At 39.5% G+C, this 26,655-nt stretch overlaps 1 protein-coding gene across 1 annotated transcript; it reads right to left on the bottom strand.

Annotated features, from left to right (window-relative positions):
- Positions 1–24,602: 24,602 nt before the first annotated feature.
- On the bottom strand, positions 24,603–25,904 carry LOC139458714 (uncharacterized protein F54H12.2-like). The gene has a single exon (XM_071240123.1). It carries the CDS (start codon positions 25,902–25,904, stop codon positions 24,603–24,605), a length of 1,302 nt encoding a protein of 433 aa, XP_071096224.1.
- Positions 25,905–26,655: the final 751 nt, after the last annotated feature.

Genomic DNA, 26,655 nt, shown 5'->3' with positions numbered 1-26,655 from the left:
TTGTGGATGATTTTAATATATCTTGTCGTGGTAAAAATATGCACACAATAGAAAGGCTCAATAAAATGTATAAATGGTGTCTAGAGAATGGGTTTGAATTTTCAAAATAGACAAACTAAGTGCATACATTTTTGCAGGAAATATAAACCGCATAAAGACCCTGAGCTATTTTTAAATGGCACCCCTATCAAAGTGGTGAAGGAGTTAACGTTCTTGGGACTTGTTTTTGGTAACCATTTAACTTTCCTCGACTTATTGAAAGTAGTTTCAAATTCAAAGTGGGGAGGGGATCAAACAACCCTCTTACACTTGTATAGATCACAGATCCGTACAAAACTTGATTATGGCCCCATCGTCTATGGTGGAGCCTGCAAAAGTAATTTACAAAAACTAGATACTATATATCATCAGGGCCTGAGGCTTTGCCTTGGAACCCTTAGAACGTCTCCCATTCACAGTCTATATATAGAAGCAGATTAGCCTTCTCTTAAACAACACCGTCTTAAATTATCATTACAATACATCACTAAATTATATTCTAATCATTCAAATCCAGTTTTTGAATGCATATTCAATCCTCTCTACGAATTTCTTTACAAATAGAAATCAACACTCACTCCACCACTCGGAATCAGAATTAAATCGGCAATATCAGCTTCTAATATTAATATTAATATAACACCAAGATATAGCACCTACTCAACTTTTCTCATCTCCTCCTTGGCAAATGGTCAAGCCAGAGGTAGACCTTACATTAACAAAACTAAAGAAATCAGATACTAACCAATTAATTTACCAGCAAGAATACCATCAATTAAGAATCACTTACGACACTTACAAATCTATATTTACAGATGGATCCAAGGATGGTGGCGCAGTTGCTAGTGCCACTGTCATTGGATCGACAACAATATCTTCACGATTACCTGATAACAGTTCAATATTCACAGCAGAAGCAAACGCCATTTTACAGCACTAAAATATATCAGTAATCAATCTAAACATAAACAATTTTTATTTTTTCTGATTTACTTTCGTGCCTTCGGGCGATTCAAAATATGTCTTCGAAACATCCACTTTTAATCCAAATTCTCGATTTAATTAATGATCTTGCTACTGGCCAATATGACATCGTCTTTTGTTGGTTACGAAGCCATGTTGGTATCATTGGTAACACAATGGGTGATGCTGTTGCAAAAACAGCACTCAACAAATCTGTGACACCATTTCTTATTCCATACAGTGATTATAAGCCTGTTATTAGATGTTACATCAGGGATCTCATGCAGAAGAAGTGGGACACCCAAGTAGGTAGCAATAAATTACATGAAATTAAACCAACTATCGGTTACACCTACTTGGGCTGTCAGTCCAGATTTGAAGAGCTCATTATACGACGATGTCGAATTGGCCACAGCTGATATACCCACGTATATTTATTGAAAGGTGATGGTCCTCAATTTTGCATCCCTTGTGGTGAGAGAATCACGTTCAAGCATTGACTGCTTTGATTTTTCCTTCACAAGGGATAAGTATTTCAAAAATACATACACAAAGGATCTTTTAATCAAATCAGTGCTCATTAAATCATCTGTTTTTTAAAAGAAATAGAATAAATAGATAAATTTTGATTATAATATGTATAGTACAAAGTAAATGATTTTTAATTTGGTGGAATGAAATGATAACTGAGATTGTTAGTTGCTGTATCTTCACAGGGGGTTGAAGTATCGTAAAACAATTGTCCCCAGGGAAGGTACGTAAGTCCGGTATCATTCAACGTATCTTTTCATTTCTATGACCTGGTTTTAACTGGTGTAAATCCTGTAGGTAGAAGAAGTACCGTATGTCCGCATGGTCCCACCATGGTCTGGTGGCCTAACTTTGGTTGCTGGCGATCTACAGTCCGTTTATATATAGTATCGTCTGTTATAATCTGATTATTTTATTGATCTAAAACTAGTTTTACAGTTATAATCTGTGATATATTGCTAGTTGTTGTACTGTCCTTCGACGACAGGTCTTAATATATTATATAAATACATAACTTGCCCAAGTCACGAAATGGCTGAAATAATGCCGATGTGACTTTAAATATTAACGCACTTACTCCATTTGTTTCTGTACACATTTCATTTCTTTTTAAATCAATGATTTATGTCGACGTACACATTTCATATTATTATGGAAATTATTTTTATTTATTATAAAATTGATTTCACATTGCTTCAGACTATTTCCTTGAGCTGCTTTAGAGAAGGGGGAAAATAATTTACAGTCAGACGTTTCAGTGGACATTTTATGGATTGAAAGACGATGGACAATAAATGTTTAACATATATCGATAGATTTTGAGCCTCACTATGAAGGACTTGAGTAAAAGTGAAATCGTATGTTGTTGCCACCACATGTGATAGAGGTAGATCCACAAACACGAGTCAATTGAGAAAATCGATGCGCTATGAGTCAGTTACATAAGCATGGACATGGTAAAATAGCGTCGCACGGCTAATTTATGTTTACGGTCCAGCAAGAGTAACATGGGTCAACTCTTGGACAAACGTTTCAGGTTCTTGTAAAAAGACGTTAAAAACAGTTACTGTTGCACCTTTAAAGACTTCTTAAGTGCTGCGGGACTATCGGTGTCCCAGCCTAGAAACACATGATCACGTGTATGAATGCCGGTTCTCCCCAAACATACCCATGCTCGGTGGTTTTCACCAAAGTTGTAAACGTCTAATATCTGCATCGCTTCAGGCTTTCCTCCCACAGTAAGCTTCCGTGATAAAACTGGAACCCAACTCTTAATTGTCGTATATAAGGAAGTTGTCTAGAACGTAAGGCACTCTGATATAATAAGTGTGCGTAAGCTCCCTGTATGATAGCCCTTCAGACTTTACATCGCCATCACGTTTGCAAATATTGTTTGTGGATATTGCAAAAGGTTCTGATTGCGTTGGGTTTATGACCTCCAGAAAAGGACAGTCTTACCGCGTCTCCAGGGCTCCAAGCGATAATGACATTAATCATGTCATTGATTATGCTCTGCAATGGAGCAGTGCAGACCCTAAATATTAGGACATAATACAATATTTGAGGCGCTGTTAAAGGTTTTGTTGCCAGATTAACATGACCTTCAAACAACGTGAAGTGGGAAATATTGACAGGTCACAAAAAGACATGACAAAGATGTGTGACAACAGCTGTTCGTGAAATAGAGACAACCTACCGGTCTCGAGATGAATCGAAAGTCAATAATGTCGAGTTTTTACAGTAGTACATAAAAAGATCATGTCGGATTTTGAAATCCATAACAATACAATTATCATTTCAGTGGTTGGTGGAATGCGCTGGAAGCTACTTGGAAACTCGAACAGTCCCTTATTGTACCATACACGGGTTCGTGAAAATTTGGTATAAGTGACATTTTGAATAATGCCACATATACTACCAGTCAACGCAGGAAGAAATCGGCAAAAAATACGCATCAGTACTGTCAACTTTGACCAGACAGTAAAACCTGATGTTAAATTCCTCTTTTGAACTGGAATCCAAAGCTTCAGAAAAAAACGTGCAAAGAGAGACGTATGTAAAATAATTTAGACTGAAACCAACAAAACATCCAACAATTGGTAAGGAATCAACAAATGACCAGGTAATTAGGTTCACAAATCGATACAAATATTACTACACATCAATTACAATGGCAGTACAGAAAAGAGTGGTAGTACCATATTCATGTGAGAGCAGTGGAAATGACAAGAATAATATTCATGTCGCCGCAACAGTGGTCAAGCTTCTGAGATAGACCTCGGCTGGGAATCCAGGATGAAGTGTGATCTTCACACAAAAGCTGGTCTTGATTTAATGCCACATGAAATGTTAGCTCTAGCGCTAGCTTCACTTTAATACTTACACCGTCTTCCTGCATTTTCTACACAGTGTCATACCAGTCCAGTGCCAATAGAGCATCAAAGAATGTTACACATGTTTCTATAACGCTTGGCATCCACCCATGCTATTCCGAAAGTAAGCAGTGTTAAAACCAACTCACTCACTCACTCCTGAAAACTAAGCATTGTCCAAATACAATGCAATAAACTTCCACAGAATCTCAACAATGTAATACAGCTACAAGCATTATTTGATAATAAATTACATGAACACCTGGCGTCATTACTAATTTCAGTGATCCATTCGTGTACTTTCCACCACTTTTTGCCTTTTACCCCCATCGAAATCTGTTTCCTTGTGTAATTTAGAAATCAATGGTTATTCTCTGGCTTTGACGTTATATATTTAATGGATTGGGATGCCATGCAAAGCGAACATATTTTTAAAGCCTTTCACTGATTTTCAATGTTCCAGTCAAGTTTACAGCTATATTGCCTTTCACGCCCAATATAATACGTTTTGGCAAATAAACGAATCTGGCAAAACCTCCGGCCTTGAAGTTTTATAGATTATGCCAGTGTGTTGTGACATTGCCAAGAATGTTGTTATAGGGATCTTTCTAAGTCATCAGACCTTGAAGCGTAATTCTATCTGGTAGTACAATCTGCGCGTGCGCGTTAGTAGTCTTGTACTCGTCATATACTTAGCACTTCTCTTGTGATCTCCTGGCAGTCTCTGGATGTTAGTGCCGGTAACATAACCAGTCTGCGTATCCTGTTCTCGTATGTGAACACATCAAGATGATACCACTGTATTCGTGTGAATCTGTAAGTCTGCTCCAGGCATTCACAATGTTACTGATGTTTGCATTTCCCGCATGCAGTACTGAACAATGTAGTATTCGTTCTTCTGTCGTTTTCAGTACCATTTCCATCAAGTTGTGTGGAAAAAAATGTATTGATTATGCCCTAATTTTGGATTTCGAACATATCAATGAAGGTTTAAGCTGTCCTCAGTCGAGTAATGAATCAACGAAGATAGAGACGATTGGAATATACATTGCCTTTCCAAAGGACAAGTCCTATGTAAGTACATGGTTTAAACAATATATTTCTTTGGGTGAACATGGGTCGTCCGATAAGTCAATACAGGCATGTGCTTATGTTAGTCCCTCTTGCAGCAGAGAAGTTTGGGTTTTGAGACACACAGTTTTAACATAATCGAAAATATGAGCTGATGATATGAGGTAGATAGTTATAGAGCATAGAGCCTATTGAAGTGCCGTTTGTGTTAATGTTTGTAATGTTATGAAGTTTGTATGTGTATGTTCAGACAGCTTTCAGTTGCTCTAATAGGGAATCACAGGTACCTCATGGAATATTTCTTGAAAATAAAGAACTGATGTGGAAATGCCTTTAATGCTCCTCAACCGTGATTATGGATACCCGCTCCATTGTTACCTACTCCGTTAACACATCGTGAAAGAATTTGTTTGTTCGTTTCATAGATTTTATTCCATTTACAAGTACATGTTAACAGATATATAGAGCGGGCAAGGACATATATAATCGAGGTAGATGACATAATAAAAACTCTTACTGGAAGGCCTGTATACATGATGTAGTCCATGATTATACATGGATGAAATATTTCATGAACACTTCAAGACTATTGACAGAGAGTAGAAGTCGGTCGCTTACATTTCGTGTGATAACAATGCATTCTGGTGATTTGACTGCAATATGCTTTCAATTTGACAAATGTCACTCTATCTTTTAATGAATACATTAAATGACGATATTTGTTGATTAACAGAATAATGAATATTATTACTGATAGCAGAATTTAGTTAACTACATTGTCACACCAAATGTACAAGATCCAAACAAGACGGTATATTTTATAAATTCAAGATCATTATTTAGATATATATTAACCTATGACCAGAAATTCTTGACGTGTTCACATTCATAATAAATATCTGACAAATCTTCCCCACAGCATTTACAGATTGTACAAATATGATTATCAACTAAGTTCATCACAAATAATTCTTTCCTTGTTTAGATTGTCCTTAGTACATTTCTGTAGTATGTAAAATCATCTTTACAATTAAAAGAAAGGTGAATATACCCCTCTTACAGGACCCGTGAAGATCCGGGTAAAAAAGTCTTCAGCAACTCATGCTTGCCGTAAAAGGCGACTATGCTTGTCGAAAAAGCGACTATGTTTTTCATAAAAGACGACTATGCTTGTCGTAGTAGGCGACTAAAGGAATCGGGTTGTCAGGCCCGCTGATTTGGTTGATGCATTTCACATTCCCAATTTGGTTGGATCAATGCTTATGATGTCAATCAACAATCTGAACCAAACTCGATTATTGACAGACTGCCGTCATATAGCTGGAATAGTGCTGAGTGCGGCGTTAAGCAACAAAAAACCCAAAAAAAACCAACCGTACAGAAACAATTGTCACTGCATGTTATCCATAAAAAAATGTTTTAACAAATATCTCCAATATATTACACAACAGTGGTATTCAAGAAAACATTGACTTATTCGTTTGTGTGTTTGCTTATTTTGACACGCAGAAAGTGCTTCTCGTCTCATTGACAGTCAGGTGTTTCAAAAACGAAACGTGAAAACGGCAACACCAGAAAATAGCCAGTCTCGATAATCTACCCAAACAGATTTCAATCACAATTAAAGTAAACCGCCACATTCACAAGAAATCTCTGCCAAAGCGAAGTCGATTGTACGACTCCGTCCACATGATGAACATGTGCATAGGAATCACTATTAAATAGTGGTAATACCAAGTTTTTCGCGAAAAGGTGAGCGTGTCTTGCCCTTCCGATGGTACCCATAACAAAACCAAGTCAACTGTTCACCTGGAAAAATAAAACTTGAATATATTATACAAGTTGAAATACGGAACTCTATCGGACTTCATTTTTGTAACTGATGCTGCAGATTTTGAAATGACTTCAACATGCCAAACATAATTCTTTTTGAAATCTGTACTGAGTCTTTATATATTGTAATCAATGATCAAACAACTTCTGAGCAAGAGTCTTATGGCGCTCTTAGAAGTCTTGGTAGAAAGAGCATGCTCGAATGTTTCTTTGTGAAATGTAAAACAGGAAAGGCTGAAGCTGCTTGACTGTACGTCAAACGTTTTGAATTATAAACACCAAAGGGCTGGAGCTGCAGGAATATAGTTGACATTTGGAAAGTTGAAGTCATCCCTCTTGTCATACAATCTTGTGGAGAGTGTTTTGTCACTCCGAAATTTTATGCATAGATCTAAATATGAAACAGAGGTTTCAACAGACTTTAACAGTCAAAGCAGAGAGCAAATCAGCCCTCTTCGCAACCAGCAAACGTTCCCAAGCAATCAAATCCAATTTGACTAAGTCCAAATCCTTTCTACCAAACACCAGGACTTCACAAAAAGATAGCTCTAAGAAGCCATACACATCCGCCGTCACAAACCTTTGATCAACAGAGACCCCGTCCGCTCATAAAGAACCAATCAGCTTGTTCGGCTGTTTTAGCGAGTATCCAATCAGCTGGATCATCTTATTACCGCTTACTGTATATCTGGCCTTACGTGTGTGCTGTTTGATATCCTGTTCTTCTTCATATCTGGTGTTGACCTATATTTACTTGATTATCAGCACGTCCACATTTTCACAGCTACATGGCTAATTGATGTTAACCGGTAACTCTCGAAATTCTTGACAGACTTGGCAGACAGGCAAATTATTATTTTCAACCCACCACCATAAATTGGACCGAAAAAGAGTGTATTAGATCTGTATCAGTATTTTGTGAACTGGAAACAAGAGCCATGTCTTGTTTTGTACCGGGGAAGGTACAGGCACCAGGTTTGAGTCACAAGAGACAGTGGAGAGTGCGTTCGCGGAAAGAGGCCTGTGCAACAGACTGCGCGGGGTCAATCGGTGCATTGGAACCTGACAAAATGTTGGAAATGACGCGATGTCGTTTCTCGGTGATTTGCGAGTATGCATTTCTTTAATGGATGTTGTTATTTACAAAAAAATGAATTGTTTCATTTGAAGGGTACCCTCACTTGAAAATAACTGAATCAAGTATTTTCGCGCACTATGGTTACTGAAGCGTTTGTCAGAGGACAGTTTATTTTAGGTCTTGTCAGTTGGAACAACTCCAAAGTTTTATGCAGATCGTACATTTGATGACAGCTGGCTTGGACGAATGGGTTTATGACAATGCTGTTTCCTTTTTCTCAGTTTGTACATTCTACCAATTACAATATATTCTATCGTGATTTTTATGTATTTAATGGCAGGAGAACTATAGACAAAGAGGGTAGTTTTACATAGATATCAGATCAAGGATGTAGTGTAATCGATTATTTTATTGGCTCAGTTAATGTTCAAAGTTATGTCAATCAATGTTCGGCGATACAAGGGAGAGTTCCGTCAATAGAGTTTGGCTATAATGGGACATGTTTCACCCATAAATGATGTTTGTCTTTCCACAAAAACAGAGATATAAATGGAATTCGTGTGAGCGTGATGTGCGCATAGGAGGCCTAACTATGACCATCTTTTAACGAGCTATTCGATCTTTTTATGTAATCTTGCCCTCGAAAAATGTGAATGTTCTTAGTACTGCTGATTGTATGACTGTATCTTGTCTTAAAAGTTCAATCGAAATACGTGCTTTTATAGCACTGAATGACCACGAGCAATACGCGCAGTCAAGGAAATTGAATAAGAAGGAAATATGTTAATCATTTGTAAAATGAGAATTAAGTACAGACCTGTTTGTCAAACAGTAAAATCAAACTATTCATTTGTAAAAAGTACAAACCTATGTTATCTCTATCTGATTCGACCACATTTTGGAAAGTGTTACGGGTATCTCAGGTTGTAGAATAACAGTAAAGAGTGCTGGTTTCATCATTTTACAAGAGATTTTCAGTGTACAAATGCACATGTGTACATGCTGAAGTCGAATATCAATGTTATAAAGATTTTATACTCGATGAGGTTGACCAGTGTATTTTGGTGTCACCCATTACCGGCTCAGAAATCCACAAAGCAATAAATCATTTCAAGAATAGTAAATGCCTTGGCTTTGATGACGTGGTCATGAGATGTTAAAATGTGACGAAAATATTAATATTCCTTCGAAATATGTTCAATAAGTTATTTGATTCTGTATTGTTTCCCGAGAACTGGATAAAAGCTATCATCCTTTCCCTACACAAGAAAGGTTACAACAATTATTCAGACAGATTAAGACGGATATCTCTATTGTGTACAATATTTAGGTTTGTGTAAGTATCTTAAACTCTAGACTTACAAACTGGGTTAAAAAAAGTAAATTTTAGGCTTTAGACAAGGCTCTTCCAACTTATTCCACAAACCACATATTCAACTTGAATGCAATTGTAAGAAAAGGTTTATGGAAAAGCAAAAGGAAATTTACGTTCATTTTGTGGACTTTAAAAAGCGTTTGATTCAGTAAACCACTTTGAACTGTAGGAGTGTTTGCAAAATGTAGGTTTGTTGTAGAAGTTGGCATCCATAAATTCCTAATGTGTATCACTTCTAAAAGCCTTAAAAAATAACTAATTAACTAACTACAATGGCAGTACACAATAGAGCAGTAGTTAAATATTCAATGACAGTATATAATATGGTGGTTAATATCAAATACAAAAATACAGAGGTGATAGCAAAAGTCAGGGTTAATAATATATGTTCATCCAGCGGGGACAGTGGTCAAGCCTCCGTGATCGGCTAGGCAGGGAATCAGGGTTAATGAGCGATCCTCACATGAAAGCTGGTTCCAAAGTGATGAAAAGCGTGAGAGACGAAATGTGTGAGAATTATGTAAACAAGCTCTTGTGAAATATCCTTCACCAGCCTAGCAGCACTAGAACATTACAAAATTTTCCATGTTTCTGTAACATTCTGTCACCGTCCGGGGTATGAAAAACCGAAAGTGTACAAACCACACTATCATCTGAATATAGTAACTTCCTGTCGACTGGTCACTGACCTAACACAACGGAACGAGCGTCTCCCGAGTCCCAACAGAAACAAAGCAACACAGTTACAATCATTGTTCAACATGCCTGTTCCCACCAAAGAAGACTCACCAAAGTTTCAAGAGGTTTGAATCTATTGAAGATAGTTTTGTGTCGTTACTCAGCCATTTTTTGTACAAAATGTACACTTCTGACAACGACTTTTCTTAAGTGGCTGTTTTTGTTGACATTTTAACTGTTGATTACATACCCAGGTGAGCTACAGGACCATGGCACTGTTTTGTATATTCTGAATGAATGCAGATAAAAGAAACTTCAAATTATAAATAATTCACTTACATGCCAGGTATGGAAATTCTTGGATCTGACAATATAATTTTGACAGCTGTGATCAGACACGGAACAAAAAACATGTAATTCTCAGTATGCATAACATCCGGTACATTCTTGTAAAAAGCTGTGGATAAAACATTCCAGAGAAACACATTCCAAAAGAGTGTAATCCTATAAAAACGAAATAAATAATAGATTAACTTAATGGAACTATATGATATTACTATATTATATTCGTCTACCAGTTGAGCAGAACATTTCATGGCGCATACAACCTTAATAATTTATACTTAAACGTGTCACTGCCAAGGCTAAAACAGCTTTGGAATATTAAATATTAAAACAACTTTGGAATATATTCAGCAATAAAATACTAAAATGTGTGCGATATTCCCCGATTGTGTGAAATAAAATGTCCTCCCATATCCACTGTTTCTTACTATTTGTGACTTATATAACAACTTCTTCATGCTTTTCAAATATGTGACAAAACATGCACACACTAAAATAACCTTTCGGGTAAATAAGTACCCCGTTCTGAATGATGTTTTCAGTGCGAGACTTGCCCTCTGGCCTTCCGATGTTATGAGCCTGCTTCTGGGAAAGTGACTTGTGTTAAAGGTTAGTGTCACCACCTTTTGTCTGTTTCTACTTCGCCCACACATCTTAAGACAGGGTAACCAGTACTTGATACATTTATACATTTCAACATGCTCACTATATCCCCACTACCGAAGCAGATTCATTCTCTATAGTTCCCCGTGAACCATCGACTGAAGTAAATTCATTGAAACACAATGGTAAGTGTAAATATGTCGCGTCTTGAAACTCCTGTCCTGTTTGGAAACAGGAAAAGGATATATCAAAAGTCATTACTTGGGATGGATGCTCACAAACACGTTGTGAGCCGGTCACCTCCATCAACACACACCTATGCTGCTGCTGTTTCTCGTTCTTCTACCATCATAGAATGTCAGACTGACTTGACAAGGGCACACTCTGAACACCTTTTGCCTATGACAAGTCAGACAAATTAGTCAGATGATCAAACTTGTAGCATTTCTTCAGCATCTGAGATTGTGACTCAAGCTTTGACCCCATCTACACCAACTGCTGAAATACCAGCTACCATCAAACAATCAACTGAACTGTCCAAAAAACAAAAGAAAAAAAAACCCAGGAAAATGACAACACAGATCTCGACTCCTACTGAAATATCTTTAGATGTTTATAACTTCTTTGACCATCTCAAGAAGGATTTTACGCCATCTTAACATCACAACAGTAGTGACTTCTCTTCACGTTCACGTGAGAGATCTTCTGTAGAACCGCCATGAACCATTCAAATATACTTCAATAGAATTCAGATGACGTAGGCACAATTTCAATTAACTGCAGTTATTAACAACAGATACAAACAATCAACAATTTGTTTACAAGAAACGTACCTTACACATTCAGATAAATTTGTTTGAAGGCAGTATAGTTAAAATAATTCCTTCTCTCCCCGGGTGAAGCTACTAGAGGCACATATATTTTGGTGCAGTTGGGCGTTGTTCACAGCTCTGTTTCCCTCAACACAAATTTGCAAAAGGGTAAAGTGATCGAGGAATTTGTTTCCAACAATGGGCTACGCATCTGTAATGTGAAATGTATTCTCATGGTCAGTCCACGATGACCTATGTGGAAGTGATCATTAGGTTATTTCTCATAATCTCCACAATTACCTCACTTCTGTAATGGTTGATTTCTCTGTGATCCCACAGTAGCTACAGAGTAGAAGGCACTGTGGGGACACAGAGTAGAATGTTTTCGCACTCTGCATTTATCGTCGTTAGATATTCTAACATATATTCTTTTGGTAAAATTATCGATTCTGCCGAACGACAATCACAACTTCTACATAAAACAAATCGAATCCCGGTTCGCTTCGATTATGTTTCTAGGTTTGTCAGCACCATACCTGTGCTCGTGGGTTTCACTGAATTGGTAAACGTCTGAGACCTGCATCACTTCGGGATTTCCTCCCACATGACATGCTATGATATAATGGAATACTGTTTAAAGCGACGTTAAGCCCACATCACTCACTCACTCAGCCGACCTCCACCGTGGTCTAGTGGTAGAGCGTACAGGGTTCTATCCCCGGCATAAATATAGTACTATTTGTTACCCTGCCTGGCGCTCGGCATTAAGGGGATAAAACAAGCACTTGTTGGCTCAGAGTCAGTATACTGTGTCTGTAATTGTATTAACATAAATGCTGAGGAGTCATGCCTCAAATAGCGTCGAATAAAACTTCCCTTATAGACTGAACCGCAAAAGAAACGTCAACATGGATAGATATATGAGAAACCTTATTTGTCCAAACACTGTAAACATACTTTGAGACATATTAAAAAAGATGAAACTTAGCAAAACTGATCATCAAGGTTGAAATTAAACTGTCAACACTAGTCTCTGAAAAAGGCATCATAAGTCAGCATCTCGTGTGTCCGCCATGTGCATTAATGACTGCCTTGCAACGTCGATACATGGAATGAATGAGGCGGTTGATGAAGGCCACAGGCACTTGAGCCCACACTCTGATGAACGCCTGACGCAGTGCAGCTGCAGTTGTCGGCCTTGGTCGGACGTCATTCAGCCGTATTTGAATCTCGTCCCACAGGTGCTCAATGGGATTTAAATCGCACTGTGGGCAGGCCACTGCGTGGTTCTGATGCCACTCCGATGGGGGAAGTCTCATGTTGCTCTCGCAGTGTGGGCACGGGCGTTATCATGCTGAAACTCGTGGTTGTGGCGACGTGCCAAATGAAGTATGGCGTGTGATCTGAAGACTTGATCAATGTACCGAGCCACTGTGACACCATTGCCTCTCCCTGGACCGATGTTCTGGAAGACCACAGGACCGACCCTCTGTGCAAGACAAATTCCACCCACACCATGATGCACGACCACCTCACGAGTCTCTTTCAAAAACACAAGCATCTGAATAACGTTTTCCACGGCGTCACCAGACTATCTCTCTGCCATCTGCTGTTCAGATACAGTAACAGCTCTCGTCTGAGAAGAAGACTCTTTTCCTACACCATGGGACCACCCCACGAGTCTCTCTCAGCAACACAAGCATCCCCACGGCGTCACGACTCTCTCTCTCTCTCTCTTTCTCTGTCTCTCTGCCATCTGCTCTTGAGTGACTGTATAGTAACTGCTGGTGGGGCCAATGCTGGTGCTGTGTTGCCCACTGAAGACGGTCCCGGCGATGACGTGGTGTCAGAATATGTCCTCAGTGTGGCTGTGACAGTGGAGGTTTCTGCTCATCAATCGTCGACGCACAACGTCCACACTAATGAGTTGCTGGTATGCCTCCATGATCTGTCGAGCAGTTTCCGCAGCAGTAACAAGGAGATCTTGAAGATGCTGTCACACAATCTTCACACTTCTTTGTGAGCAATCCTTATCTAGCTGCAATAGCTTAAATTTAAACTTATCAAACTTCAAACCTGAGTGTTGCCACAATTTTGTTTTCAAAATTTCATCAATATGTCATAAATATATTCTAATATGAAAATTCTCCTTCTTTAGCAAAAGATTGGAGTTCCGATTCTGATGATTCTGGCGATGACGATTATGGAGGTGAGACCTGCGTTCACACATGTCAACATATCCCACTGTAATTTGACAGTGTCCTCATTTTGCTTAACGAACAGCCATAATCATTAACGTTACCATGCCACGACAATGTTAATTTGTCATACAAACGAAAGAAAACATGACGTCAGACTTCATATATTCCTGGGGGGCACGGGTGGCCCAGTCGTTTAAGGCGCCGTGATTCGCTGTGCAGTGTTGCGTCCTTTGGGTACGCCAGAAACCTATGATTGTGGGTTCGAATCCCGGTTCGCCCCAATTATGTGTCTAGGTTTGTCAGCACCATACCCGTGCTCGTGGGTGTCACCGAAGTGGTAAACGTCTAAGACCTGCATCACTTGGGCTTTCCTCCCACATTAAGCTGACACGCCGTTATATAACTGGAATAATGTTAAAAGCAGCGTTAAACCCAACTCACTCACTCACTCACTCATATATTCCCGCCACTACTTCTTTGTGAGTAATCCTTGCCTAACTGCAGTAGCTTAACGTAAACTCATCGAACTTCAAACCTGGGTGTCGCCACAATTTTGTTTTCAATATTTCATCAATATGTTATCAAGATATTTTAATATGATCCTTTTGCTTCTTTTGCAAAATATGGAGTTCCAATTCTGATGATTCTGGCGATAACGATTATGGAGGTGAGACCTGCGTTCACACATGTCAACATATGCCACTGTAATTTGACAGTGTCCTCATTTTGCTTAACGAACGGCCATAATCATTAATATTGCCATGCCACAACAATGTTAATTTGTCATACAAACGAAAGAAAACATAAAGTCAGACTTGATATATTCCCGCCACTGCTTCTTAGTGAGTAATCCTTGCCTAACTGCAGTAGCTTAACGTAAACTCAACGAACTTCAAACCTGAGTGTTGCCACAATTTTTTTTTCAATATTTCATCAATATGTTATTAATATATTTTAATATGATCCTTTTGCTTCTTAAGCAAAATATGGAAGTTCCGATTCTGATAACTATGGCGATGACGATTATGGAGGTGAGACCTGCGTTCACACATGTCAACATATCCCACTGTAATTTGACAATGCCCTCAATTTGCTTAACGAACGGCCATAATCATTAACGTTACCATGCCACGACAATGTTAATTTGTCATACAAACGAAAGAAAACATGACGTCAGACTTCATATATTCCTGGGGGGCACGGGTGGTCCAGTCGTTTAAGGCGCCGTGATTCGCTGTGCAGTGTTGCGTCCTTTGGGTACGCCAGAAACCTATGATTGTGGGTTCGAATCCCGGTTCGCCCCAATTATGTGTCTAGGTTTGTCAGCACCATACCCGTGCTCGTGGGTGTCACCGAAGTGGTAAACGTCTAAGACCTGCATCACTTGGGCTTTCCTCCCACATTAAGCTGACACGCCAGTAGATAATAAGTAAGAAGTATCCATCCTCAAATCCTCATTTGATGACGTCACAAGAGCACCTAGTAACCCCACGTGACTGATGACGTCACATAACCTTGACCTTGAGGATGGGGGTGGGGGGTTGGGTGTTGTCAACGTCATTGCCTCATTAATATGCAGAATAACTCATTAATATCCAAATGTATGCATGACGTCACAGGTCAATTAGGTTAATAAAGGGTCAACTGACCAAATGCAATCATGCAATTAATGACTTGACCATTCGTTAACCGTAGAACACGGGATAGTAATGAATGTCCCTATATGGACATGTTACTACGACCGGGGTTGGGTTGGGTCTTGACTCACGCGGAATGGAATGTCATTGTGAGACCATTTTGGCGCGAGAACATGTGGTGAACATTTGAACCTTTTGCTTTGAAGACATTTCTCTGTGGGCATTCGGTGGCGGGCTATGTGCGGTAATATTTAAAAGCCCAGGAACAGGTTCATGTAGAAAGATCTCCCGATATTCAATTACATTCATTAAGGGTCAACTGACCGTATGCAATCCTGCAATTAATTACTTGACCATTCGTTAAACGTAGAACAACACGTGTCTAAAAACAAGATGGCGGACGTTGCCATGAACGCTCACGGGTTGCCACGTGTCCTCGGTTTGAATCTCGCGCCTGACCTACAAGTCAGTTCTATGAGGCACCATCCCACATCTCAGGCTACGTTGATCCATAAGTGCAATAACTCATTCATTGTGAAATATAATCATGACGTCACAGGTCAGAAAGAGTAATGAGAGGTCTGTTGTTCCAATGCAAGAAGGAAATGTGTTAATGAGTCCTTCATTAAGTGAGAACAAAGCATAGTAATGAGTGTCCCTATATGGAAGTGGCTACTACGAGGTTCAAATGTGATTCACGGGGAAAGGAATGTCATTGTTAGACATATTCCATTGATGCATGTATTTCGTGTAGTAATGACTGTCACATGTGGCAAAGAGGGGTGTGAGTTGAATTTCCATAGAAACCACATGTCCAGTTCTTAACTCTTCTAGTGCTACCTCTTATAAGTTCCTTTTAACATTTAGTTGCCATGACAACTATATATAAAAATAAGGGTTAACAGTCTTGACTCCTAGCTAGAGGTCAGCTCGGAGAAATATAGAGTCGGTATCGCGAAACCCGTGTGTTGAAGACTGTAATGTATGCCAGTCTGGTATATGACGTTTTAATACTGTAAAATTCTATTCTCTTTATTCTAAAAGATGTTTGAGTTCAAAATGTCGGTTCAGTTTCCTATTTCAATTGAAAAAATACTCGTTTAACCCATACCCAGAATCATTTTCATGAGAAAAAATAGAGTGAAATAACGCAGTTTCAAGAAATTGTATACGATATCCTGTCACTTGTCAACATTTTTCAATGAAAAAAATATCATGTCTCACGTTTATTTCATCGAAAAAAAAAATACAAGCGTGTTTCAGTTTTAATGCATAAAACTCTTGTTCTTAAACAATCTGGTGAATAGAAACAGCTGTGGCAACAGGGGCGTGTTAGGAATATTGGGTTGTAGCAGACATGCCTGTTGACTGAGTAAACAACTGTGTTGAACGAAAACAGCTGTGTCAACAAGGGCGTGTTAAGAATATTGGGTTGTAGCGGACAGGCCTGTTTACTTAGCAAACAACTGTGTTGAATGGAAACAGCTGTGTCAACAGAGGCGTGTTAGCGAAATTGGGTTGTAACGGACACGTCTGTTGACTGAGCAAACAACTGTGTTGAACGAAAACAGCTGTGTCAACAGGGGCGTGTTAGGAATATTCGATTGTAGTGGACACGCCTGTTGACTGAGTAAACAACTGTGTTGAGCGGAAACAGCTGTGTCAACAGGGGCGTGTTAGGAATATTGGGTTCTAACGGACAGGCCTGTTGACTGAGCAAACAACTGTGTTGAACGGAAACAGCTGTGTCAACAGAGGCGTGTTAGGAATATTGGGTTGTAGCGGACACGCCTGTTTACTTACCAAACAGCTCTGTTGAATGGAAACAGCTGTGTCAACAGGAGGGACTTTGTTTTCCCTCTTGGGTGGACTTGTGTCAAAAACAACGGTTTGCATGGCTATTGTGAACCAGTTGACCAACACCTGTGTCAACAGGGGCATGTACTGCTTCTCGCGATAGCCATGCAAAATCATATAAAAAAGAAAGCCCAAATCTTTTTGCGATACAGTTGGTCTCCAATCCACCATTGGTATCATCACAGAGAGCTTTTTCTCAAAGTCGGTAACAGCATACCTCCCCAAAAATGGCCAAGTCTCTTAAGCGTTTGTCATCAGAAGTAGCTGATAACATGGAGGGGAATAAAATGTTCAAACCCAAAGTGACCATCGTTTCCCGACATGAACTGATGAAAAAGGTGAATGCAGACGGAATCCTACACGAAAATTCCACAAGATGTAAAGTGAGTGATTTACCAAAGAATCTTTTGCTCGAGATCATCTCTCACGAATCCATCTGTGTCAAGGACGAAGACCTGTGGAAAGTTCTACTGTCTCCTGCAGTGAAGAAAGTAGGAAGCATGGACTTTGACGCCCTTCTGAATATGCAGTACTCGGAAGCCCTCGAAAATTCAACTCATTTGATCTTCGAGGGACAAGGTCGGTCTAAATCCAATCGAATGTTCAACCGAATAAAATTCTTCAAGTGTACTGAAGACGGAATGAATGAGGAGAATGGAGATGACGTGCTGCTGTGTCAGAGTCAGTCTTAGGTGAGTAATAATTTTAATCTAAATATTTTTACAAATTATTTACCGATATGTAATTAGTTACATTGAAATCTTTTTTTCTTTCTTTCTCATCTGTCTACCTCTAATGCATATTTGTGTAAAGCATTTTTGTAATGTTATGTATGCATTTGTACATCATGCTTTTGATAAAATAATATATATTATTTAACAGTTAAACTTAAAACAGATTCTTATTTTACCAATTCATTTGTAGAGTTTAATACCCAACAGAAATCAGATATAATCCTTCTTCTTTTTGTTGTTGTTGTTGATAAAACATCACTCGTTAAACATTTTACAAAGCAAGAAATAGAATACTCAAAGTGATTTCATGAAAATTTACTTTTTATGAAATGTAACAAAGTGATTCCTGATACAGACTATACTTTGCTTTGCGAGCGGCGCACAACTTTTGGGTACTAGCATTGCGATTCTTGGCTGTAGATGTTATAGTCTGTTTCTGCATGATGTATGCATTTGTAAGAGAAAAAAACTTGATTGAGTTTATTATCTTATCATGAGTCCAACGAATTCTCATTGTACATGTACAAATTCAATGTTCCCTTTGTTCCAGGATGTGTGCACCACAAATGGCGTCCCATTGAAGAACCATCGTAATGAAGAGACATCGTGATGTAGTTACCTTTACCTATGTGCTGTTTAATAAAGTCAGACATCGATCGATGTATTCTTATATTGTCTTTTTTTATCTCTTTTTACAAAACAGTTACGATTAATCTTAAGGTTTTTAAAAGGTGATCTAAGCATAGTGTTAGTTAACCCTTGTCATGATACATTTCTATGACTCGAGATAAAGTTAGAATATTCTGAATTTAGCATGATTAGCTTTTTAAAACCTTAAGATTAATCGTTTGGTGTATTGTGTCCTCTGCCAGTGGTCAGGAAGATAACCCGATGATCAATTCAACGCAAGCTTCACCAAGTACATATTCGCTGGGGAGTCACGTGATCACCTTCTTTACAACGCTCAATGGGCATAGTAATATTTCCATATTTAGTTAGTGTACTATGTACACAGTTGTCGACGCATCTAACAGTAGATCATATTGCTTATATGGTAACAAGTGAGGTTTATTTTACAACAGTCCGAATGAGTTGGTATATGTGATACACATAACACCTTGTTTTGTCAGTGTCGCTGTTTTGTGAAATACTAACGTCCAGAGAGCCTCCTGAAATTGAGGTCACCACATGCCATTTATCGTGAGCCTGCTTATGAATGGTTAACCACTGCTCCACTCCGTTGTAGAAAGTTCACATATGGTATGAGTTACCATACACATGTCATGTGATACACGTGAATGGAGAGACAGAATTCACGTACCGCGTATTGAATTTTATCCAATAAATAATGGTCGGTCCAATACAACTGAAACACCCCTCCCGTTTTTTGACAATGAAAACCCAAACTGCGGGCCTAGATGACTGTCCCGACACCGTTAGATGCCCACACCCAACTGTCTGACTGACATTGAATAACGCAAATATTTTAAACGAATAATTTGTCTAGTCATACGGTTCTAAACTAAACACGCTACGTGGGGTGTGTTCATTCTTAGATTTTTCACTTATAAGAAACTGGTGTAATTTTATCATATGCTATTCAATAAAGGCATGTTGAATACTAAGAATATCAGGATCTAATTTTGTAAAGGAACAATACTAATTATATGAAAAACACCAATTCGCCTGTGTGAAATTTACAACCATAATCTTTAACTCTGCAAAGTACGAATTTGCAAAATCATTGTGTAATATTTCATGACAGTTTTAACTTTAAACTGAACATGTAACCATTGTTTGCTAGATACATATTATAATACCGCGATAGCTAGCTAACGGAATGGTCGTTGCCTGATAACTTGGAAGTCAATTTGATAATTATTGGAGATTGATTGAGAGCATGTTCGTGTATGACTATGTTTGATAAGTAAATATATTGCTTGGCAATCGAGTTGTTGACAGTTTGATTTAACTGACCGGTCCTAAAATCAGACTGTCAGACTTGCGACTTCACTAAATATTTACTGAATAAAATATGTTTAAATCATAACTTATGATATGGGTGGTATGATATGGGTTGTCCCAGAGAAGAGCGCTTAAACAATGATGAATGCTTACATCTTGTGTTTAACTTACCGACATTTATTGGAGGAACTATTCTGCTCACATACGCATTTCCCCAAGAGAACAATGCCATACATTATTTTGACTGCTGGCTTAATGACATCCTGAGTCGATGTGAAGAGATCTGACAGCAATAAGTGACATATCATCGCCCTCATTTTGTGTATGTAAACAGAACAGCACAATATGAACTTAATAAGAATTGTTTGATGTCTATTTTTTTTGTGAAATTTTACATCCTTATATCAACAAGTATTGCGGACTTTCACATAATATCGAGGATGTGTACGCTCATATGTCAACACCAAGATCGCATGGCAAATGATGTTTTTAAGTCAACCAGATAAACAAAATGGATTCTTTAATTTGCCCACAGTTCCTATTCTGTATTGCTGAGGGAGTGCTGAGTTCATATTTATGAAAGTGTTGTGTGAAAAAAATGTGACACATGGGAACCTGTCAGACACGTTTTTGTTTTGTTGGGTTTTTTTTTTGGTGGAGGGGCAAGCACGATGTGGTTGTTTGGATGTGGTTTAAGCATAATAGGTATGCAACCCTGCTGTTGACATTCGTGGGGGCATACAATAGCCGCAACACCTGCTGCTGTGAATACAAGACGGGTCCAGACTCCAGGGCGTGATGCCTACGGCTCAATGTCCATATGTATGAATGTAGGTTTAATAAAATAACTTTCATCAAGTACAGCTTATTCAACACGGATGGTAAACAATGATTTTATATCACTGAACATTTTCTACAAAGAGTCCATATTTCTTTTCTTTCTAAAGTTACTTTACCGCATCTTGCGACGTCATCAGTGAATAAACAGTGTAGACTTAAACTTCTCCTTGTATATCACTGTCCATCCTTGGAAAATAGAAGACTGCATACATTTAACACGCAAATTGACATCGGGAACCTTCTTAATCAAAGACAATGTAGTATGATGGTAAAGCATCTAACCCCTCAGTAACATATCATTGATACAAAGTGATGGGATGTTTACTGCATTGTTTTACTGCAGAACAAACATGTCTTGGGATTTGAGTTTTACTGTAGAACTAAAAGACCTTGGGATTGAAGTTTGCAACTGCAATTAAGTCATGTGGAAGCAAATGTAGATTTCTTCTCCTGTTTCAGTCCCCATATTTGGAAATAGACTGCAACCATTGTGTAACGGAGTGTTCTCGAGGAAAGGGGATTTTTAAAAACAACACCGGAAAAAAATAATGAGATCTACATTTTATTTAACACAATGAAATTATACATTGAGAAACAAAATTGACGAAAAGCATCAAGAGGTTAACAATGTTGATCAAAAGTAAACATTAGTTTGTCATAAACTATCACAAACAATGTATTTCATGTTATGCATAATTTGTATCGACAACTTGTACATCATCTATATGGATATACATGTTCATGTGCATTAAAAAGCTTCTAACTTTCTCGATTTAGCGTTCCCGGGCACACCATCAACTGCTTTACGCTTGATAACTAAGGCTTTTACACGCTTTTCTTTTTTGTCTTCCTTTTGTCTGCTTTTCACGAAATGCTTTGGAACGTTTAATTGTCTTAAAAGTTTATGAAATTCCTGGTAACCCTCCGGATGCCGTCTGCTTTGAACACGGGGTGACGTGATGACATAGCGAATCAAGTCCACAATGTTTGAATTATGCAATACATCTCCATTGCTCATCACAACTTGTAAATGTTTATTCAAACTCAATTGCCCACTCAGAATGTTTTCTTTGACGAACAACCACAAAGCCATTAACCTCCCTATTGTCTTCGTAGAGGAAATGTCTCTGATTAACTGGTCAGGAACTTGAAGCATGAGCTTTCTTTCAGTTTGTCCCTCTGTAACAGGCAGTGATGTATCATTGTCAAGTCTATTAGAAATCGCTGTCTGAGGATCCTCCGCTGTCTGATTCACTGTCGTCTGTGGATTCTGTTCTTCTCGGTTGGTCATCAATCTTTGATACGTCTCCCTCGTCAGAAGAACCAAAGGTTTGCTCATGATGAACGTTATCTCCCGACTGTGCTGACGACGAGAGGTATGCTCGATAGGCTCTGATGCAAACCGGGAGAACAGAATGATGTGCGAGTATCAACTCACGTTTTTCACGTCGACTTACTGTCTTGCTGGCCAAGGATCGAATGCACTTCTTGTGACGCGACAGTCGAATTTTATCCTCATCCAATAAGTGTATATTCCCTCTTAAAATGTTGAATAACAGAGTGATAACACCCATAAACTGTTCACGCGATGCATGCGTCAGCAAAGCTTTTCTTTGCTTGGTGTTAGCTTGTTCCAGCATCAGTAGAAAAGTTAAATGTTTCTCCAGTAGTTCACTCATAATGGTGTTTACTGTTTGATTGTCTCGCTCTCAAATGAACAGGTGTATGCTTGCCAATAGTGTTTTATTGCATCCTCCCTCCCCCCAAAAAACCAACAGAGATTTCTTTTTTCTACCCTTCCTTGTTGACCTTGGGTTCTTCGCACACCATGTGGATATAGGTACAGCGAGGGGACAGTCTGAAGTGTTCCGTCATCGGGTCATCTTCTGGTATCCATCGGTGTACGCGAATTTTGCATTTGAAACAGTAGACTCTGTCGTTTTGTCCTGTGTATATAAATCCAGCCTCTGCCATGGATTTTGGAGACTGCTTCATCTGAAGAGGCCAGATAGCGAAGGATTTCAGTCTGTCGCTAAACTTTTCTCCGTACACATCTGTACTGCGCTCTATTATTTCTGCGCAGTCTGTAACTGAATCGACATCAAACCTCCCACATACATCCATCGTGTTTCGAGCCTTAGTTCTGTTCTGTTTGTGAGGTGAAAGCGAAATGAACCAAAAGGGTATAGCACATCTGTACTTCTTAGTCACACATCAACAATGTCATGCGCAATGGTTTGTTTTCTGTTGTTGTTGTTTTTTCCTTACTGTGGTAAGTACACCGTGCACACGTCACCTGGAAATATCCCCGTACGCAAACGTCCGTATTCCTCTTCTGCATAGGGCGACACATCCATAACGAGATACCCGTATTTTTTCCTACTCACAGCATCCTGGAAGGAATCCGAAAAATATTTCGCTTGACCCGGAAATATTTGTGATGCTAAAATTTTGTATTCATGTGCCGATCGTGGGTTGGACAACAGCACGAAGTAATGAGTGTTTAAAGACATGGTTCTGTTACACTCTCCTTTGGGATAGGCCGATTGCTGTATGTTTATGACGGAAATCCCGAGGTGGTGGGATAAAGTACTGTAGAGACGTAAGAATAACTGATTTTTACACACTTGCTCCATATAATCATCGACGACCAGCAAACAGTTCTTGTCAGTCTCCAAAGAATACGATTTTAGTTCATCTTCTGTTGGTAGAGAATCCCGAAATCGAATGTTGTTGTTGACAGATCTCTCTATGTCAGTGTACACATCTTGCCAAACAGCGTAACAGTAAATAATGAGGTTTGGTGCTGGGTCGAACATGGTATTGACTTCTTTTAGCAGTTGTGCAACCCAAACTGTTTTACCGCTCGATGACCCGCCCACCACTGATATGGTAGTAGGGGTTTGAAAAGGCAACAGACATTTCAATTCTTCTTCCATGGTGATGATGTGTCTTGGTCACTCTTTACCATAGAACTGTTTTTGATAGACTACTCACATAGGTATTTATACACAACATGACACAATGAGGACTAAAACTGATGTTTTATTGACTTCTACCACAGCATATAGACATGAAACAAAGCATTTCACAAACTACATTCCCATGTCATATGATTATCTCGTACATGACTCATGAATATGGCGTGAACACGAATCTGTACAATATCTAAAATAGCGACAAACAAATGCGGAAACGTATTCATCGTTGATTAAATGATCATTTGTATCGAACTGCTGTACAATATCATCCATGCGTAAATTGGATTTGAATTTACATAACAGATAATACAATGTAAAAAATCCGCATGTATCAGAGTTTGAAGATTGTAATTGCTTTCTATTGCGAGTGTAAGAGGAGCTATTCTCAGACTTCAAATAGTGATCGAATACTTTATCCACGGGTCGTTCTGATAAAGAATCGAACATTTCTGCTTTATTCCCTTTGAAATACATGGCGATCCAGTGACGACCTTCTCTTGTGCTAGTCTCTGTGTTGACAATGAGTCCCACACCTCTGGCACGCTGGCCAGGTGTCAGAGTGGGCAAAGTATCTTTGGCAAAAACACCTATGACATGAGATTGTAAACTCGGGTCACACTGTATGGCGCACCAAAGCTGAGAGGCTTTCATATTGTCTCTGCTTTTTTCTTTTGAATGAATTGAAAGTTACTTGACAAACACGTTGCGAGCCTGGTCGATTTCGATGATGGAATTCCTCTGAGTCAAGACGACGCAACTCAGCGTCGTGGTGAGTGGCCATTTGAATTCAAGTTCGAGCCTCACACTTCCAGATTTCACCAGGTTCAGGTACTCCGAATCTGCACACATTTTATCAATGTCGAAGACGAACAAGGCATTCCCCAAGAGAAATTCACTTCTGGTGATAGCGTTTCCCTTGTTTTCCTTCCACAGACCCATGCCGTCTAGCATGTTAACGTAACAGGCGACATCATCTGCTTCGGTGGGTTGACCCGGAACACTGACCCCATCGATGTACAACGTCATCTTTTTAAGCATGGACGACTTAAAATTAAACGGGTTGCCTGTATAGCTGCCATTTAGACTCGAACTGTCCACCAATCCGACAACGTATCTGTTGGCCACGGGGTTAGAGACGTTGTCTATGCAGTGAGTCTGCTGCGTGGTGGGGATGCTGGTGACCTTGACCTCATTTTTTGTATACGGGTAGAGAGCGTTCGTCTTTTCGAACAGCGTGTTGTGAGCCAAGATCAGGGCGGGGTTGACTTTGACTTTGCACACCTGCAGGTAGGCATCCAAGATCTGAACTTTGAATTCGTGCTCGGTCACGCTGCTCATCAAGCAGAATTCAGGATTCGATCTGTACATCTTCAATGTCAGGTCCACCTCGTTCAGCAGGTACCGGTTCATGTCGAAGATATCTTCGTAGATGGGTCCCGACATGGTCAGTACTTTGCTGTCCGCTATGTAGGAGGCTCTCGATGACATTCCGCCGTTGATAGATCCAGTGACGTCGCTGCTCTCCAGGTCGGAGTTTTGTTCAGCTACGTCCTTGTAGAACAGCTGAGCTGTCAACTGAGTGGTCTTTGCCTCGGCTCCGTACTCCAACAGGGTCTTCATCATACTTTTGTAAGCGTAATGGTTGTTGGTGGAAGACACGAGCTGATTCTGCAGGTAGACCGTGACTTGAGAAAAGAGCGACTGCAAAAACAGGTTCACGGGGGCCACGTTTTCATCTTCTGCTAATGCTGTACCGTCCGTTTGTGTGACTTTGACATTGAGGTGCAGACGGGTGCGCTTCAGATCGACGTAGTCGCCTCCGGAATTGGACACGTGAAATTCCAAAGGTGTGGAATCGTTGATTTGGCTCAGAGGACGCACGTTGACGAAGTAATGTTTCTGAACGCTGGTTTGATAGGGAGGTAGAGTGAAGAGATTTAAGGTTTCGGGAACCAGTTCCTCGAATTCTTTGTCGTTCAACAGGGCCATGATTTAACTAAAGATGTCGTTTTCTTTCACTGGGGTACACTTGAGCACTTTAGCCGTCTTGGAAGGTGCGTTGATGTTGTCAGTTCGACGTATCTTCTTGGTTGTGACGCACTTAGCCCCCGCCTTGCGTTTTAAAGCCTTTTCTCTTTTGCCGTGTGCTTCTGCTCTCTCTACTTCGCTTTGGGATTCGGATGTCATTTGGAGAGTGACCTTAGTTGGAGGATCTGCCTTTTGTTGTTGTGTTGCCTGTCGATGAACTGGAATCACCATCCTTTGCATCTTCCCATTAACAAGTCTGGAGGATGACCTTGTCGCGTGTTTGTCAAAGTAATGTTTAAACTTGGCGTAGTCGGGGAAATACAATGGGCGCGAAGCATCCATGTTTACTCCACAAAAGGATAACGTCTTAAGTGAAGTGTGGCGTAGGTCTCTTCCGTTAAGAATGACGGTGTAGAGGTACTCCCCGACTTTAAATACAGCTCAATATTGTCGGTTTCTTTTAATTTGACACGAATGGTAAATTCACTACCAAACGTATAGGTAGGCCCCTGTCTCAGATCGATGCGTCTCAATAAGGCCAGTTGAGTTTCCCCTACCAACGAGCTGTCACATAAGTTACATAACACGTCCACGTAGGGGTCACCACTGGGGATTTTTTTCTGATTCAGCTTTCCAAAATTGAGCTCGACTAAAGACACCACCCAGAATCCGTCAAAGACTAACCTTTGATTTAATTTGACTCGAAAATGAT

This window comes from Haliotis cracherodii, unplaced genomic scaffold (genome assembly GCF_022045235.1).
Source record: "Haliotis cracherodii isolate W230 unplaced genomic scaffold, xgHalCrac1.p SCAF_13, whole genome shotgun sequence".
NCBI lineage: Eukaryota > Metazoa > Mollusca > Gastropoda > Lepetellida > Haliotidae > Haliotis > Haliotis cracherodii.
The sequence above is the reverse complement of the archived record's forward strand: the minus strand, read 5'-3'. Positions and strand labels throughout refer to the sequence as shown.